Source organism: Cydia pomonella, unplaced genomic scaffold, assembly GCF_033807575.1.
Source record: "Cydia pomonella isolate Wapato2018A unplaced genomic scaffold, ilCydPomo1 PGA_scaffold_167, whole genome shotgun sequence".
NCBI lineage: Eukaryota > Metazoa > Arthropoda > Insecta > Lepidoptera > Tortricidae > Cydia > Cydia pomonella.
This window is the reverse complement of record NW_026907809.1, coordinates 31401-51812: the sequence shown is the minus strand read 5'-3', so window position 1 is coordinate 51812 and position 20412 is coordinate 31401. Positions and strand designations below refer to the sequence as shown.

The window sequence follows — 20412 nt, the reverse complement described above, 5'->3', positions numbered from 1 at the left end:
TCTACCATTTCATCTTTATACTTATTGTACCTTTATAGATCTGGTTTTGTGCAAACTGTGGATGGTTTGGACAGCTTGTTTAAGTGACGTTTACAAACAATATTTCACCGACATAACCTCTCAAGAATGTGAAAGTATTAAAGTTGAATAACATAATTTTAATGAAGAGCTAATCAAAATACTAGTCAATAATGATATTTCAAATCGTGCTGATAGTGAGCACAATCAAATGCTTATTTATTCCACTTTAGTAAGTTGCAGTTCATGTTTGATTTACATGTTTACTATGTAGGCGTAATAAAGAAAACAGTTAATGCTGTTAAAAATAATCAGATGGGGCTAAATTATTGTAATCTAGGCAATGTCACTGTTACCGTTAAGCTATATTTCATAAACCAATATAATTCACCATGAAAATGGAGTAAGGCAAATGTATAATTGCATAATTTGTTTGTTTTAGCCACTCAACAGATTTCGAGGTTCACAGAAACTGGTTAGCAATAACACACAACCTCTCCATCAATGAGTGGTACTATGACGCTACATCAGAATGGACTCTGGATTATCCACCATTCTTTGCTTGGCTGGAATATTCCTTATCATTTGTTGCAAAGTTGTTTGATCCCCGTATGTTGCAGTTAGATAATTTAAACTATGCATCAGATATGACTGTGATATTCCAAAGATTATCTGTAATTGTTTTAGATTTGGTTTATATTGCTAGTGCAAAGAGGTATGTATAATATTTTTTATTTATTTATAGCCTCATAACAGAAATACATTTTATACTATATCTATAGTTTTGCTTAATCTACGATAACCGATTCTGTGTGCCTTTGCGCAAAGGCCTCCCCCAATCTTCTCCACTCTACCTTATTTTGCACTAATCTGGTCCATGTTTTAGTCCTTCCAGCCATGTCTTCTATTTCATTGGACCATCTTTTAAATTGCCTACCTCTATTTCTTTTATGTCCTCTAGGGTGCCATAGTGTTACAATTTTACTCCACTTATCTCCTCCTCTAATAGTATGTAAATGTATAATATTACTTGTTAAACCCCATTATTGATATTGCAATTTATTGAAAATAAGGATTAGTTAAAATACATACCCTAAATTCGCCTATAGTACATAATTTCGCCTTAACTAGCATTAAAGCATAATTCCATTATAAATTGTAATATGGGATTCATAGGCATACTCAACATTTATAGGGTTCCCAAACGTCCCATATATATGGGACTGTCACTGTATTGAAGGGTCACATCCTTTATTTATACATGTCCCGGTTTTTTTCCCATATATCGATACCGCTGTAGAATAACTAGAGAAATGGTTACAATCATCTCTGTGTAAACAGTCTGTTTACATATGTAACTAAACAAAGAGCAAAGCTATGTATGTAAGAAATGTATTATTTATTTTTCAGTTGTGCAAATCTTATTAGTGATGGTAAGCTGCTTGTGTTCATTCTGCTAGTGTCTAACCCGGGGCTGCTGATGGTAGATCACATACATTTTCAATACAATGGATTTTTGTATGGTTTTCTTCTCTATTCCATGTCAAATATGATAAGAGTAAGTTAAATGCAAAGTTTTTTAGTGTGCCTGACCTGAACAGTTGCTTTTATTCGTTTTTCTACTGTACATGTAATTACAGATTTAACAGCAATTTTATCTCAAATAAAAATGAATAGTAATAGCTAAAGTAGGCTAATTTCTTGTTGTGCATTCCTGTGCTAAGTTGCACAAAGTTCTGATTGGGTATTATTACCCAATAAGAAGATATTTCTAGTAGTTTCAAAGTAAAGGTGCTAAATGTGTAAACTATTAACACCTAACATTTGTTACAGGGTAATTATGTGTGTGCAGCGCTATGGTTTGCAGTTCTGCTGAACTTAAAGCACATTTACCTATATGTGGCACCCGTGTATGTTGTGCATTTGCTCAGAGCATATTGCTTTACCATATCAACAAATGATGGTGTGCACACTCCATGGTACTCTTTTTCCTTCATGAATTTGCTGAAATTGGCAATTACTGTCACTACAGTGTTTGCTCTATCATTTGGACCGTTTTTGAACCATATACCACAGGTAAAATGTACATGCATAAATAAATGTATTTTTTTGAACTAGCAGAAACAAACATTAAATTTTTGTAAATGACTTTTTTTAGATTATTTCAAGATTGTTTCCATTTAAAAGAGGCTTGTGCCATGCATACTGGGCTCCCAATTTCTGGGCACTCTACAATTTTTCAGACAAGGTGCTGCAGCATGCTTGTGAGTATTATAGATCATTTGACCAACACTACTAGTTTTACAACTGCAGGCATGATTGTACTGTAAGTTACACTATGTAACTTGTTGTGCTTAAAAGGAATATTTTCACTTAAACCTTTACCCAGAACTCCCAGCAGTGAGGTGAGGTCAGAAATAAAACGAAATTTGCATTCTACTCTTGTCAAGTAGTTTATTAAGGATTGATTTTTTATATAAATAATTATTCTAACATGTTTTATGATCCTGCTTTGTCTTTTTTATTTAAAATAATCGTATTCTGTTTACAATTCAGTACCGCGGGCAGGCATAGATGTGCCCAAGGTGGAGGCTTCCATGACGGGTGGGCTGGTGCAAGAGTTTGATCATGTGGTGCTGGCATCCATAAAGCCAATACATACTATGGCATTGACTGCCATTTTTATGATACCAGCTCTGGTAAAACTTTGGCATCTTGGAGCTGACAGAAAGTACAGAACTGTTAGTTTTGTGAGGTTCGTATTTTATAAAGAACTAGCTGCAAAACCCGGCGTTGCTCGGGTTAAAATAAATCGCATGTTTAATGGTATAAAAAATATTTGAGGATGCATTTTTTAACGTAGATAATATAGATTTCTATCTTAGATATTGAAAGACTTAGTCGACCATTAAATATGCGGTGTATAGAAAGTATATTTAATTAATTAACTAATTAACTAATTGAAATAATCATAAGTTAGAATAAAAAACACCTTAGTAAATGGAAAATTTATGTTTTATTCACACAATTATTTACATATGATATTCTACATACTACATATATGATAAATACATTAACATATTACACGTTATATTATACATTTACATTTTGTTTAATTTTTCTATAATACTTGCTTATAGACTACATTTATTGTTTTATTGCCCGGGCTGTAGATGAACAAATTTCGAGGTGATCCTGCTCGTGAGCATGCAACGTATAATTGACCATGTGCAAAGCATGGTTCCTTTAAGTCAACGCCACAGTATTTGAATGTTTGGCCCTGTGCTTTGTTGATGGTCATACTGTAAGCCAACTTCACCGGGAATTGTAAACGTTTAAACGTAAAGGGCAATCCATTTGATATTAAAGGTATTCGTGGTATAAATACTATTTGTCCTTTTTCTTTACCAGTCATTATACTGGCTTCGATGATGTTATTTTGTAGCTGTTTAATACAGAGTCTCGTACCATTACACAATTTTGGCGAGTTCAGATTTCGTAATAGAATAATTGGTGAACCAACTTTCAATTTAAGGCAGTGCAATGGCATTCCTGGAACATTTAGTGAATTCAAAAATTCAGAAGGAAAATTTACGCTTTCTTGTTCATCAGTCATTGTATCGATTGAGTTGTAGATTTTCTCTTCTCCCGGAATCATTTCCTGGATGATGTTGTTGATGCTATTGACAATGTCGTTTTTCGTGGCTAGAATAATGCGCTCCCGTAACCATTCTGAATTAGTATAATTTTCAGCAATACTTGGATACACTTCATTTATAAGTTGTTCCGGTGTTTCAACAGCATTACATAACTCATTAGTTAGTGTGATTTGGCCAGTATTTTCGTCTATTGGATAAGTGCCCTCTCCTATTTGTAAAAGTTTTTCAGCAAATTCTTGGGCCTTTTCATCTCCTGAAATCTGTGCTCTCATATTTGTTGTTAATTTAATTATTTTTACCTGTTCCCATATGAACGACTTCTTCAGGCAAGCGTTAATTTCATCTGCCGGCGTTGATTTCGGAATGACAGGTAGCGTTTGACGGAAATCGCCTGATAGTATTAACAATACACCTCCCATTATATTCGTGTTGTCGCGTAAATCTTGAAGTGTTCTGTTTAGTGCTTCTAGGGATTTTCTATGAGCCATTGTGCTTTCATCCCATATAATGGCTTTGCACTGTTTTAATATTTGTCCACGTGCCGATGATTTTGTGATGTCACATACCGGGAATTCGTAGTTAGCTACATCTAATGGTAATTTTAAACCAGAATGTGCCGTTCGTCCACCATCCATAAGTGTTGCCGCTATTCCAGATGATGCTAGGGCGAGAACGATTTCTTTATTTGCACGGATTTCAGCTAGAATTAAATTTATCAAAAATGTTTTCCCGGTGCCACCAGGTGCGTCTAAAAATATTATACCACTTCGCTGATTTTTATAATAATCCATTATTATGTCGTAAGCTTGTTTTTGACTCTCAATTAATAAGGGTTTGTTGTGTTGGATGTAAAGCCTCAATTCGTCGATATTATAATTTGTTTCTCTTAAAAATTCACTGTTCATAACATCCAAATGATTTCGTTTAGGAGATTGAACACCTAGTTGTATTAACGTTTGGTTAGAAATTGCTAAACATTTATCTTCTATCAATATCAAAGCTTTGTTAAAAAATTCTTCATTAAAATTAATTTCTAAGTCCGGATTTTGCTGTCGTAAATCAGCCAAGATGTCATCGCTCATATATTCTCGATATTTAAGCCATAGTCGATTTGGATTAGAAGGATTACATGTAGTTAATATGATTGCAAATAGCTCACGAATTTGACTTGCTGTTGCCGTTTGGGCTGCTTCATTCATAGCTAACTCCCAATGATTATCGTTTTCTAGTAGACCCAATCTTTGACATGCTTCACGATATGTCTCACAAATGTAACCATTGACAGTTTTTAGGTCTTCAAAACACGTTGGACCACGAATAGTGTGAAGTAATAAGCGTAGATAGAAACATTCAGCGTTTTTTGGATGCACTGTGTAGACTCGTCCTATTGTGTTACTCTTGAACACTCCATCATGTCCTTCTACTTGCATTCCACGTTTTCGAGGATTAAATTGTTTACTTGTTGTATCCCATGTATAATAGCTGGGTACTTCTGAGTAAAGTAAAGTCTTAGCAAATTGGTCTTTCTGGCATAATTCAAAAAATGCTGTTAAAGTTGTTCGAGTTGGTGGTTCCGTCGCAACTTTTTGTGCTGTTTCTGTTGTAAAAAACACACGTTGTCCATTTTCTAGGTGGACGGATAAATGTTGAACCGGTGGATCTCGATCGTGTATTGGAAAACTTAAAATTCGCCAAATTGCTTCGTTGGTATTAATGTAACGACCCATTTGATACTGTACTATTTCATCATGCTGGTTTTCATTGGTTAACGTAAAAACAGCCATATCACTGCCTTTGTTAATATATTTGCATACATATTTTATAGATTTAACAGAACTGCAGTATTCAACATTGATATGGGCATTGAACATTTTAGATAAAAGTGGATTATATGGTACTACCCATTGATTATTAACTTGAATTTCTGCATTACCTCGTATTTTAATTTTAGCTGTAAATCCGCCTTGTTCTGGTGATCGACGTCTATATTTAGGATATCCGTCTTCGCCTGTAACTGTTTCGTTCAAAAATGGCTTTGGATAACGTTTCGTACATTTTCCATCTTTCATACACGGAGAATTTCTATTTAGCTCACCACACGGGCCATGAACCATGTTTTTTACGATTATACTATAAAGATCAGAATCTTCTTCCGGGTTTGGAAATTCAGCTTTGATGATATCATCTATTTGATTCGGTTGAATTTTATTTTGGAGCCAAATTAAGTTGTGTGAATGTGGCAATCCTCGTTTCTGCCATTCAATTGAAAACATCCAGCAGATAACAACACCAAATATTTGATTTTTCACAATGGCGTCTATAAATTTAATTTGTTTTTGACGGAAAACTCGGGCAACAATATCATGTCGATCGCTGGCCGTCTGACCATATTGTAATTCTTCTTTGATTTCCATCCATGAAGAATTACATGTGAATGTTATAAATAAATCTGGTCTGCCGTGTTTCCTAACATAAGTTATTGCATCTTGAGCATATTCATGCATGTGACGTGGACTTCCAGTGAATGTCGATGGCAAGATGACCAATTTTCCCATGTTATCGACGTTTCCACCATTTATCATTGCATCTTTCAAATGGATGTATTCATCCGAACGCAACTTTCGTTGATTATGGCGAATAAAATCTAATCTTTCCGTTTCAATTTTAGCATACATGTCTACAATAAACTGCTGAAATAGCTGCCGACAGTTTAAAATATGGTTATATTCACCATTTCTAGTCATAATTCGATAAGCATAGAATTGCATAGCTGATACTTTTTTGTTAGTTTCGACACCTGTAGCTGGATTGATTTGTTGAATATTGAAATGATAACCATCCTCACCTTGCCAAAAAATTAGCGGATATTGTAGCGCATCATAACTACGATGTGTTTCAGCAATACGTTGCAATTTATTACTTCGACGTTGAATAATAATATCACGACGACTACATTCGTTATCAACAATGACTACGGCAACTTCGTTCGTTTGAGGTGCATTAAACCTTCGTTCGTGTTGACCGGCTGGTCTTTTATCTGCTCGAATGACGATCTTATAATTATCTGCAGCCATTTGGTCTAGAGAAGTCTTGAACACATTGATTAGTTGATTATGATTATGAAGTAGACGTTGTAATTTTTGAATAATATCTCGTTGCAGTCCCTGAAAGTTAGAGCAACGTTGGTCTGTTTCAAGTTCATCGTTACCAACAAAGTATATTTGAAGAAATTTTGGAGATTCATTAGACATCGGCAAAAGAGAGCCTAATCGGTGATAAATTTGGCCTTGAACCTTAAAAACCGGGCTGAAATTTTCTTCCTGACATATTAATGAAGCTCCAAATGAAGTCATTTGAAAACAACAGTTGTATCGACGTATATTTTGTAGAAAATGATTGGAATCTGGTGTTTCTCCAGTCATATATGCGAGTAATTGAGGTGGTGGTACATCTAGTGCTGGTAAATTGACTTTACCACTCGAGCAGCATATACCAGCAGTTTCGCCTTTAAATTTCCGGGCATGACAATACTCGCATATCGTATCCATTTTTCCGATGACAATATTTGGATGTTCACTGTATTGTTTTTTGCAATCATAATGGAAAGCCTGAAGTTCTAAACTTCCAACTTTACATGAAGCAGCTCGTCGTTGGCGTAAAGTAGCCATTCTTTCTTTTTTTTTGGTATTTTCCAGTTCACGTTGATCAGCAGATTGACGATTTCTGAGTGATCTTACTCGACATCTGGTTTCTTCATTAATACGTGCTCTTTCCTCTTCGGTTAAATTTTCTCTAATTCTTTTTACTCCTTTACGAATGTTTAAAACACGTTTTTCTTTTTGTTCTTCTGTTTCATTTTGACGTGCTATTTTTCTTCTTTTTGAAACCACTTTGGGTTTTGTAAATACTTTTTTTCGCCTTGGCATTGTAAATATAAAAAAGTAATAAAATTAATCAAAACGAATATCTTGGTTGTTACAATGATAAAACTAACGAAAAGTTACTCACTTTCGGTTTATATACCGTTGAAAATCGAAATTTCTAGTATCAGAACACTCTAGAATAGTCAAATAGTTTTTACTTTTTCATTTGTTCAAATCACTTCAATTTATGTAATCACTGTTCACTCTTGGCTTCAATTGATCTTTTCGCGACTGTAAACACGGTTCAACTGACAAAAAGTCACTGATTTTCGGTTTATATACCGTTGGAAATCGAAATTTCTAGTATCAGAACACTCTAGAATAGTCAAATAGTTTTTACTTTTTCATTTGTTCAAATCACTTCAATTTATGTAATCACTGTTCACTCTTGGCTTCAATTGATCTTTTCGCGACTGTAAACACGGTTCAACTGACAAAAAGTCACTGATTTTCGGTTTATATACCGTTGGAAATCGAAATTTCTAGTATCAGAACACTCTAGAATAGTCAAATAGTTTTTACTTTTTCATTTGTTCAAATCACTTCAATTTATGTAATCACTGTTCACTCTTGGCTTCAATTGATCTTTTCGCGACTGTAAACACGGTTCAACTGACAAAAAGTCACTGATTTTCGGTTTATATACCGTTGGAAATCGAAATTTCTAGTATGAGAAAACTCTAGAACATTCCGAGGTACTTAATTACGATCTGGATCGTCAGGATTAATTTCAATAGTTGCACACATTTCGGAACTTTCTAGAAGCTTCTAGATTATTCTAGTCATTTCTAGAACTATCTAGAGCATTCCATATCGATTTTTACACTTGCAAATAATTTTGAATCTTTCTAGATCTTTCCAAACATTTCTAGAACTTTCTAGATCATTCCAGAAATTTTTAGAACTTTCTGGAACATTCTAGATCGATTCTAGCAGTCACACACAATTTTGGAACTTTTTAGATCATTCCAGAAATTTTTAGAACTTTCTGGAACATTCTAGATCGATTTTAGCAGTCACACACAATTTTGGAACTTTTTAGATCATTCTTGAAATTTTTAGAACTTTCTGGAACATTCTAGATCGATTTTAGCAGTCACACATAATTTTGGAACTTTTTAGATCATTCTAGAAATTTTTAGAACTTTTTGGAACATTCTAGATCGATTTTAGCAGTCACACACAATTTGGGAACTTTCTAGATCATTCTAGAAATTTTTAGAACTTTCTGGAACATTCTAGATCGATTTTAGCAGTCACACACAATTTTGGAACTTTTTAGATCATTCTAGAAATTTTTAGAACTTTCTGGAACATTCTAGATCGATTGTTACAGTCACACACAATTTGGGAACTTTCTAGATCATTCTAGAAATTTTTAGAACTTTCTGGAACATTCTAGGTCGATTTTAGCAGTCGCACACAATTTTGGAACTTTCTAGATCATTCCAGAAATTTCTAGAACTTTCTGGAACATTCTAGATCGATTGTTACAGTTGTACACATTCTGGAGTTTTCTAGATTATTCCAGAAATTCCAGAAATTTTTAGAACTTTCCAAAAGTTCCCATGAGTTAGAAAAGGACAGATATATATTTTTTCACATTTTAGCCACCCACAACCACCCACTTCCACCCACCGCGACCAAACTCCCTTACTCCCACCGGGAGACCAAGGGGTATTTACCACCCCAACAGGAAGTTGATTGGAAATAGTGGTGATAGAGAAAACCGTGTCTTTACTTACGCACATTAGCATTTTATATATATATTAAGATATTAAGATTAACCCCTTATTATGGCCCTAACTTTTGAGTAGGTTCAGTACCTATATTACCATGTTAAAAATATTGCTGTAATATTGGTTCAATCATAGTTTAGTTTGAATCATAATAAGTTTCCCTGTGTATAGTAAGATGGGCTATTTCAAATTCTCTTTGGTAATAGTTTAATAGAAAGGTATTTTGGCAGCTGTCAAATTATTGTAACTACCAAAGAGCATATAATCACTACGTTTGTAACTACTTGATTTCTGTACTCGTATTTTAAACGAAATATATAAATATTGTGAATTTTCGTTTTCAGATGTCTGGTATTATGTGCTACTACGTCGTTCATGTTCAGCTGGCATGTTCACGAAAAGGCTATCCTTTTGATTTTAATACCATTAAGGTAAGAAAAGAGATGTATTATTATATTATATTCGAATTAGAATATATTTTGCTTAGATACTTAATTATTAGCCGGGTCCACACAGAGCGAACATACGCGCGAGGCAATTTCCTCACGCACAAAACGGTCAGTGTAGACGTGCCTCGGCCGAGCGTCACGCTCGGGCGAGGAAAACGCACGCGCCGCCTCAACCGAGGCACGTCTACGTTTTGTGCGTGAGGAAATTGCCTCGCGCGTATGATCGCTCTGTGTGGACCCGGCTATAGAAGAATAAAACAAGAAGACGGACTATGTCTACGCAAAATATTCCTGAAATTCTATAAATATGTCTATATTTAACATAAGGCGTCACTAAAGCAGCAGGAAGCTATTCTATTCATTTTGACGCTTAGACCTCGCAGGGCCTACCGTGAACACCGAAATTCGCAAATTGCGGGGATCTTTCTCTTTTAATCTCACTAAGACGTAATTAGAGTGGCAGAGAAGAATGCCCGCAATTGACGAACTTCGATTTTCGTGGTTATAGCCCTGTATCAAATTACGCCTTAATTGGAGTAAAAGAGAAAGATGCCCGCAATTTGCGAACTTCGGTGTTCTCGGTAGGGATATCTATTGAAAGGAAATTGAGTTGTAATGAAGCTAGCCTCAGTTCAATCCGTTATGTTCGGCCTCTACACCTCTGTTCAAAATAACTCAACTTACGTTAAATAGATGGCGCTGAATATTAAAGTAACGCTATTTTGTGTAGTATATATAGATAGTGTCCGTCACCTTGTTTTATTCGTCGTACTTATATTGAATCATTTGTTTCAGTTTCTTGTCGGTACTCGGCGATGTTGACGGAAGACTATTTCTTCTTCTGTCCCCCATCGGTCACTACTCTTTATTTCCTTTATTATATCCAAAAAGTCTTCTATCCATCAAAATATTCATGTTGTTAAGTCATAGCGCAATTGCCTTTGGGAATATACCAAGATTATATGAGCAGCCTGTAAAGCCCAAGAAGAAACCTCGGCGTGGTTTCCTACGCCTTCCTATGCTGGGTCTTCTGGAATCGTTGTACGTGTATGGTCTAATACTACTGTGCGTTTACGAGAATTTCATTCATACTATCTGGGGTTTGGACAAAACTCTGCCATTCTTGCCTCTGATGATGACTTCGGTTTATTGCGCTCTTGGAGTTGCGTATTTCTGGGTTTCATATTATTATTATTTCCTTTACTTTAACGTGAGCAGAGTACCAATGCTGGGCACAGGAAACCTAACGCAGTATGCTAAGAAAGTAAACTAGGTTGTGTTCAAGAAAATTCTATAGGTAACTATGTAATTCATAATTTAAATACAGGTATGAGCAATGAGAACGGGTCAGTTGATAATGGAGATTTGCATACAGAGTGACCAGTTTTGCTCATAAGTTTAGTTACGAAGTGTGTGTAAATATGTAAATACATTTTTCGTCAAAGTAGGCATACGATGGAAGTACCTAACGTCATAAACTGGTTTAATGTAAGTAGTCTAATTTAAATACATTGTAGAAAACTATTATCAAAAGAATTTTAATAATAAGTGTTTAGGGGTTTTTAATCAATATAAATCGCGCGCGCGTTTTCCTCGCCTGAGTGCGCCGCCTCGGCCCAGTGTTGGGCAAAAATCAATTCGAATAATAATAGGAATAAAAACAGAAACTCTATTCTTATTCCAACAATGGAATAAGAATAAATCCATCCCTTTTTATTTTAAAATAACATGAAATGGAATAAATCATGCAATTTTTATTTTTAATGAAGAATAAAAGACGGAATAATTATTCCAGAAATGGAGTTATTCTAAATAAGGTTTTAGTGGAATAACATGTTATTTAGAATAAGAATGAAGTTCGAAGTTATCGTTAGGTCAATCTTGCGAGTCGATTTACTACCACTTCCTGACGTTCGATTTGACTCAAATTTCGTATACTTGAGTATCTGGTGGACTTGGTGACTGTGCAATATTATGGTGTCATGAAGCTGGTCTGATGATGGAGCCAGAAGGTGGCCAAAGGAACGCCTAAAGTAAAAAAAATAAAGACACCGTGTTTCGGCTCATTCGATGTGTCTTGGCAAGCACTTTGATGTTTTATGATTTTACTGAACACCTGCGGCTGGCGGCTCTTCAAAAGATCTTTGAGCATGTTATTTTGCCGTTTAATAATGTGAAGAAAATTTAAATAACAGGTATTTAAAAAGACCATGTAATAACTCAGTAATAAATGTTCGGTAACAACAAGAACACTAAAAGCACCGAAGTTAATTTAGAAACATGAAAATATATATAATAAAGTCATCATAACTTAAACAAATTAATGTATTTTGCAGTAGCGGCGGCTCCATACAACCCGATTCCCATGGGTTTTACTAAAGAATTGCGTTCGTCCGTAGTCCATCCAAATCTATACCTACCTACTTTCATACATGACATACTTAGGTACATACCAGCTTCATCGGATTTATTAAGAAAAATTCTCACGTTACAATTCTTATTCATGGAATATTATTTCAAATAAAAATCATGTTTTTTTATTTGAATAAGAATAATTTATTTCCATTCAATTTCCTCACCGAAGAATTATTCCAGACGGAATTATTTGAAATAATTTTGACGGGAATAAAATCAACGTGATTTTATTCTTACAAATTCTTATTCCAATCATGATTTTATTCTTGAATGCCCAACAATAAAAAAATACGGCTGAAAATTTAGAGAAAAAAATGAATTAATGTGATGAATAATTATGGACTATGAGGGTTGATACGATGGCGCATGATACCTAAATTTTTAACCGGTTAATTAAACAGCCCGACAAAAGAGGCTTTTAGAATTTTTAGGAAAATTTAGTATGGCGGATCACAGAACTTTAGCAAATGGATAAATTAAAAATATAACACAAAAATACACAAGAAATAATTAGAACTAGATAATACTGACGTTAAAATTTAAAAACAAAAATATTTCAGTGGAAACAGGGTAAAGGGGATGAATGTGGCACACGCCAAGGTACCGGCAGCTGGATTCAGGTTTACTTGTGTAGAATGGATGGCGCACAAGTTGGCGACTTTAAACAAGCCGACGAGGTAAGCCTTACTCGCTTTCTGGCGAGCACGTATGGCAGCAGACCGGGCGATAACGATGAGATTTCTTCACTTCACCACTGCTTAGCGCCGACCTGCGCACGGCTTTGGAGACCTGTCGCTTCCTGGCTAGCGCGTATGGCAACAGACCGGGCGATAACGATGAGGTTTCTTCACTTCACCACTGCTTAGCGCCGACCTGCGCACGGCTTTGGAGACCAACTGTTTATGAGAGGCCTCTCCTCTTCGAACGCCGATTTACGCGCGCCTTTGGTAGTCAACTGTTACCAGGAACTTCTCCACCCGTGGATTTATGCGCACTTAAAAAGACTTCGTGTTAACTATTAAACTGGCTATAAATTGCAAAACTGGTTTAAAACGACCCGGGAACACAAACGACTTCTCCACTCCAAATTCACCAAACCATCTGCCGAAAAAACAACTTCAATCTTCTCTTTTTCGAATATTCCATAAAAATTTAAATTCAAAATAAGCGCAAATAAGCACTTAATTTATTAGAAACGGCCAGGAATTATACAAAAAAAGGTCGGCGCTTTCTTTTTCTTTTTTTTTGCTAAAAGCGCCATCTAACCATCAACGCCTGAATTATGAAACCGCATAGAGAGACAACAGAAAGAGAACTGAGCCAGCTGACAACTAGAAGAAGTTTAAAAATAAACCGACAGATGATTATGTAGCAATTTTGCTACAATACATACTAAAATAATAATATATTTGAATCATGTATTAAATATCCATCACCGCTTCAAAATTACCTACAGTTAGGTTTGTGAGATTGAAAGAGATGAAAATGGATATATTTTAAAATGTCGGGATTTTGGAGTTCATGCCGGGAACAATAAATATTATGTACTTATACCTAGATTATTTCTGTCAAAAACGAGTGGTTGACAAAAAGTTAAAGATAAATATTTATTTATTTATTTAAGCCATTTAATTCCTTAATAATACATTTCATAATTAAATTAATAAATAATACAATAATAAATTAAATTAAATTAAATATTATCAAACTAATTTACATGCATTTTCAAAACAGTGGTAATTTTGTACAATAAGTTTAGTCATTTTTTTTTATTTTATTATTATTAAGGACCTCTTGACGAGTAAAGGCCTCCTCCATTTTACTCCACATTCCCCTGTCTTGGGCTATTGTTACCCAATCGTCGCTGGCAAACTTTTTTAATTCTTCGGTCCATCTTTCGAGTGGGCGGCCTGACTTTCTTTTACCGGGAGGTCCCGCCCATGTAGTGACTCTTTTTGTCCATTTTTTGTTGTCCATTCGTGCCACGTGACCAGCCCATTTCCATTTTAGTTTCATGCAATGTGATAGTGCGTCGATAACTTTAGTCTTTTCCCTTATAACCGTATGGCGTTGTTTATCTCTAAGTTTTAGGTTCATGATGCTCCGCTCCATGGCTCTTTGGCAAGTCATAATTTTTCTTTTCGTATATGCATTATAGATCCATGTTTGGCTCGCGTAAGAAAGACAAGGTAAGAGACATGAGTCCATAATTTTCTTTTTTAGTCTTAAGGGTATGTTAGATTTTAGAACTTCCTTGTGGCTCCAGAATTTATTCCACGTCATTGTAATACGTCTTTCTAATTCGTCACAGTGTCTAGACTTTGATAGAGATAGTTGTTTACCTAAGTATATATATTGCTGTACATACTCTAACTGTCTGTCTAAAATACTGGAATGAAATGGACACATGCAGGCAGACTAAGGATTTTCTACCGGAACTGAACCACAAACTCACCAAAATACTACTGAAAACACCTCGACACCAACTACGTAAAATAGTAGGATTAATTACAGGACATAACACACTTAACAAACACCTACACAATATGGGTAAAACGGACAGCCCCATGTGCAGAGCGTGCATGGAAGAAGAAGAAACAACAAAACATATTCTCCTAGACTGCAAACAGGTAGAAGTATACAGGAACAAATACCTAGGGACTCCGTGCACACTAGGAGAGGCAATTAGCAACCTGAAAACTTTGCTAGGCTTCGTGGAGGAGCTGGGGTGGTTAGAGTAGCGCTACCTCGTTTCACGCAAAATAGGCACAATGGTTGTCGATTTGCGGAAAATGCCCAGAAGCACTAACTAAACTCTAACTGTCTATTTTCGACGAAAATGGGTCTATGAGCGTTGTTGGACATGATTTTCGTTTTATCGATATTTAATTCCAAACCAATATCACGGCTAACACAATTAAGTTCGTTTATCATCCCTTGCAATTGTGACGCTGTCCCTGAGAAAAGAACTAGGTCGTCAGCGAAGCGTAAATTGCTCAAGAATTTTCCTTTTATGTTTATGCCTTTTTTTGACCAATCTAGTTTCTTCATAATATGCTGTAAAACTGTGATGAATAATGTAGGAGATAGGGGGTATCCTACATTATTAAATACCTAGATTATTTCTGTCAAAAACGAGTGGTTGACAAAAAGTTAAAGATAAATATATATAGGTATAAAATGTTACTGAATTGTAAATCACCGAAATGTTATAAGAATATAAATCATTTTTTTATAATTTGCCGCTTTTTTCTACTGACGAAAATGGCTTAACAGACTATACATATAATATGTGTTGCCTTTGGGAATATACCAAGATTATATATACAGGGTGAGCAAATAAGAGTGATAGACTTTGTTGGAAAATTTTAATTATATTAAGTGCACAATTTACTAAATATTTTTTCATAAATATATTATTCAGGGTTGGCAATTGTATACGGAAGATAATTTCTGCCAAATGTCTACCTCTAGCAGCAAATTTCTCAAATGTTTGTGTTGTTTAAAACACGTTGTTAAATGTATAAATTTAGATTTTTGCGTTTCCCGGTAGGCCCCTTGTATAATATTTTTCACATAGCTTGGGTTCAGTGACAGCTGTCATCTTCGTGTACGCCACTTATCCCGGTTTTTCGAATGTCATCCACAACAATCCGTCAACATTTTGGTCCACCTGCCATCACTCTGCCTGGCAACATGTCCTGCCCGATTCCTGCCTGCTCGCACCTTAGTGCGGCGTCAGATCTCGACATTCCTCACTCGGTCTTGAAGTTTAATGTCGAGCATGGCGCGCTCCATGTCTCTCTGTGCAAAAAACAGTTTAAGGCACAGTGTGTATAAGTTAGTCTATGGTTTACGATAGGTGCACTATTGCATAGGTTAGTGCTGCACTTTGGCGGCAGAACATTGCAGTAATACTCCCTATTCTATCAAAATCTAACGAAAACAAAAAAATCGATAGCAAAATAAATTGGCCCATTAAGTAGGTACCTACCCTAAAGTAATAAAAAATGGCTAATGTAATAAGAAGATGGCAAATAATGTTATCAAACCAATTTACCGTCATTTCTTCGTAATCTCGCACTTTTTGTGGACAATCATGATTTTATCAACGTTTTAATATGCTTAAATCTTTTATTTATATTAATTACCTGATAGTTAAATTATATTTTAATTACCTATTAATATTTCAGTAAAAACTATCATCGTATTTTTTTAGGTTAAGAGCCCTTAATCCTTGGAGCGTTCTCCGATTTCACGAAATAACGCTCGATAGATGGCGTTGGCGCTCGGTACGCGAGCGCCGGCAACGCGACGCGCGTTTCAATGCAGACTAGAATAATCTTGATAGTTTTCAATATAATTTCAAGCAACATTAATTTTAGTGTTATATGATATCATATGGGCACTCTTTATTTTATTTTATATGCACAGTAGTTTTTTTTATGTACACTATTACTAAGTGTACAGACTACAGAGTGTACTATAACCCTTGCTCTTTATTCTGTCTCTTTCACACCAATGGAAAATGAAGAAGTTAGTAAATGACTGCAGGTATAAATAAAGTATATTAGTGCGATAGAGAGACAGATAGTGTTTCGTTGTCGTATCGTAAACGATTGGCATGTTGGCCACACACTTGCTTGGTGCCTAGCCAAAATACCAATCGTTTGCGTATATTAGTGCGATAGAGAGACAGTAGTGTTTCGTTGTCGTATCGTAAACGATTGGCATGTTGGCTACGCACCCATAATACCTAGCCAAGAAGCCAATCGATTGCGCATATTAGTGCGATAGAGAGACAGATAGTGTTTCCTTGTCGTATCGTAAACGTTTGGCATGTTGGCTACGCACCCATGCTGCCCAGCCAAGATGCCAATCGTTTGTGCATATTAGTACGAGAGAGAGATGTTTCGTTGTCGTATCGATTGGCATGGTGGCTACGCACCCATGCTGCCTAGTCAAGATGCCAATCGTTTGCGCACATTAGTGCTATAGAGTTTCAGTGTTATTTGAAATCACGTTAGGGTTTGTATTATTATTTATGACCCGAATGAAGTCCATCCAGGTTCTTATGATGGAGTCAGGAGTTGGTCACCAGAACTCCTAATCTACTCATTATAATTCCATCGTGCTTGGGCTCAAAAGATTTGCCCTGACGAACACCATCGATCTAGATGAGGTCCAGGGTCTCATGACGGAGTCAGGAGTTGGTCACCAGAACTCCCCAGAACTCCTAATCTACTCATCATAACTCCATCGAGTTTGGGCTCAATAGATTTACCCTGATGAGCACCATCAATCTAGATGGTCCAGGGTCTCATGATGGAGTCAGGAGTAGGTCACTAGAACTCCTAATCTACTCATTATAATTCCATCGTGTTTGGGCTCAAAAGATTTGCCCTGACGAGTACCATCGATCTAGATGAAGTCCAGGGTCTCATGATGGAGTCAGGAGTTGGTCACCATAATTCCTAATCTACTCATCATAACTCCATTGTGTTTGGGCTCAATAGATTTGCCCTCACGAGCACCATCAATCTAGATGATGTCCAGGGTCTCATGATGGAGTCAGGAGTTGGTCACTAGAACTCCTAATCTACTCATTATAATTCCATCGTGTTTGGGCTCAAAAGATTTGCCCTGACGAGTACCATCGATCTAGATGAAGTCCAGGGTCTCATGATGGAGTCAGGAGTTGGTCACCAGAACTCGTAATCTATTTATCATAACTCCATCGTGTTTGGGCTCAATAGATTTACCCCGACAAGCACCATCAAATTACCATTATGATGAATAGATTAGACTCCTGAGTCCATCATGAGACCCTCGACTTAATCTAGATCGATGGTACTCGTCAGGGCAAATCTTTTGAGCCCAAACACGATGGAGTTATGATGAATAGACTAGGAGTTCTGGTGACCAACTCCTGAGTCCATCATGAGACCCTGGACCTGATCTAGATTGATGGTGCTCGTCAGGGCAACTCTATTGAGCCCAAACACGATGGAGTTATGATGAGTAGATTAGGAGTTCTGGTGACCAGCTCCTGACTCCATCATGAGACCCTGGACCTCATCTAGGTCGATGGTGCTCGTCATGGCAAATCTCATGAGCCCAAACACGTTGGAATTATAATGAGTAGATTAGGAGTTCTAGTGACCAACTCCTGACTCCATCATGAGACCCTGGACTTTATCTAGATTGATGATGCTCGTCAGGGCAAATCTATTGAGCCCAAACACGATGAGGTTATGATGAGTAGTTTAGGAGTTCTGGTGACCAACTCCTGACTCCATCATGAGACCCTGGACCTCATCTAGGTCGATGGTGTTCGTTAAGGCAAATCTATTGAGCCCAAACACGATGGAGTTATGATGAGTAGATTAGGAGTTCTGGTGACCAACTCCTGACTCCATCATGAGACCCTGGGCCTCATCTAGATCTATGGTGCTCGTCAGGGCAAATCTTTTGAGCCAAAACACGATGGAATTATAATGAGTAGATTAGGAGTTCTAGTGACCAACTCCTGACTCCATCATGAGACCCTGGACTTTATCTAGATTGATGGTGCTCGTCAGGGCAAATCTATTGAGCCCAAACACGATGGCGTTATGATAAGTAGATTAAGAGTCCTGGTGACCAACTCCTGACTCCATCATAAGACCCTGGACCTCATCTAGATCGATGGTGTTCGTCAGGGCAAATCTTTTGAGCCCAAACACGGTGGGATTATAATGAGTAGATTAAGAGTTCTGGTGACCAACTCCTGACTCCACCATGAGAACTTGGACTTCATCCGGGTCAAAAATAATAATGCAAATGCAAACCCTAACGTAATTTCAAGTAAAAATGCGTTTTTCAGAAAATCGCAGCCAAATAACACTAGACCCTACTCATAGTGTTGTGTTCCTGCCGGTGAGTAAGGTTGCCAGAGCTCAACGAGGGGCGGGAGGGGGTTAGAGTCGGCAACGCGCATGTAACTCCTCTGGAGTTGCAGGCGTACATAGGCTACGGATACTGCTTACCATCAGGCGGGCCGTAAGCTTGTTTGCCACCGACGTAGTATAAAAAAAAGGACCACTGAAAATCCATCAATAAGCGAGAGTCTGTTAAGCATAGTGTAAAAAATGAACTTTTATTAAGATTTTCTAATCGCAGTATATAGCACTTCTCGGAACTCCGTAGCTGATTACGATCGCAACGAATGCCTGACAATCGAGCACAGGTCCGTCCTCTAAGCGCGCTCCGCGCGGACTGAGAGCGGGGCGTCGCTGCTGCGTGATTTATACGTGTTTTAAAAAAATATAAATTTATGGCAATGTAGGTCCCATAGTTATGTTTTTTTTTTTATAGGTTAACATAAAGTTACAGTTTGCTATAATATTATTTTTAAAGCAAAATATGCGTACAATTTGCGGAAAAAAAATATAATAAAACCCTGTTTTCGCCAAGAAAATGAAGAAAACTCGAAAGGTATTTTATCAGTTTTTTCAAATGAATCTTCGATTGTTAATCATTCCAGCCCCTCGTACGAGATATGTTGAATCAAATTGTAGTCATTCATGTACCAAATGATTCTTGTTTACAGCAAAATTGAGAACCGAAACGCTACATCTCACTGCAAAATTTGGAAAAGACTCCCAAAAAAACTCATTAAAAAAGAGGTTTAAAAGAGAAAATGAAAATTTGAACTGTTGGAGCCGCTAGTTTAGGAAGCGATTATTTAAGTACGTTACCAGTTTTTGAATAAATACTAATAGTTACGTCGTAATCTTGAATGAAAAAGGAAGCATTTTACAAAATACGCTCGTCTGTAGGAATAAGGACTCTTAAGTATACGTCAAATGCTAACAAAATCTGTCATATTTGTTTAAGTACATTATTTGCAATTTCTATGGAACTCCACTTTACGTATCGATAACAGTTAGGACGATATTTCTTTTGGTCAATCCCTCGTTTTTGCTAGAAAAGCTGTCAGCCTCCACCATCAAGCAACCCTGCCTATAAATAAAATGTATCCGCGGCCGGCAAAATGTCCCACTTTGTCGTTTACCATGTTTTGACAGGCTATCCGTACAAAGATACAAGCAAATCTCGTCCTTATGGTAAGCGACAAAGTTGGATATTTTGCCGGCCGCGGACACAAATGACGTTAGGGGTGTGTATTTCATGAGTACCGCGTTATGATTATGGCAAACTTTTTATG

At 36.6% G+C, this 20412-nt stretch overlaps 1 protein-coding gene across 1 annotated transcript; it reads left to right on the top strand.

Annotated features, from left to right (window-relative positions):
• The first annotated feature begins 1 nt into the window (after position 1).
• LOC133533470 (probable dolichyl pyrophosphate Glc1Man9GlcNAc2 alpha-1,3-glucosyltransferase) lies at positions 2 to 12061 on the top strand. The gene is made up of 8 exons (XM_061872461.1): positions 2 to 250; positions 461 to 733; positions 1429 to 1576; positions 1852 to 2094; positions 2177 to 2282; positions 2575 to 2773; positions 9684 to 9770; positions 10584 to 12061. The coding sequence occupies exons 1-8, from the start codon at positions 192 to 194 to the stop codon at positions 11059 to 11061; spliced, it is 1593 nt and encodes a 530-aa protein (XP_061728445.1). The 5' UTR covers positions 2 to 191; the 3' UTR covers positions 11062 to 12061.
• The last annotated feature ends 8351 nt before the right edge of the window (positions 12062 to 20412 follow it).

Bases quoted from the DNA above. Each gene is read 5' to 3' on its own strand.
- LOC133533470 (XM_061872461.1), top strand. From the start codon at position 192: ATGATATTTCAAATCGTGCTGATAGTGAGCACAATCAAATGCTTATTT. The intron at 734-1,428 runs GTATGTATAATA...TTTATTTTTCAG, and splicing joins TATATTGCTAGTGCAAAGAG to TTGTGCAAATCTTATTAGTG. The intron at 9,771-10,583 runs GTAAGAAAAGAG...CATTTGTTTCAG, and splicing joins TTGATTTTAATACCATTAAG to TTTCTTGTCGGTACTCGGCG.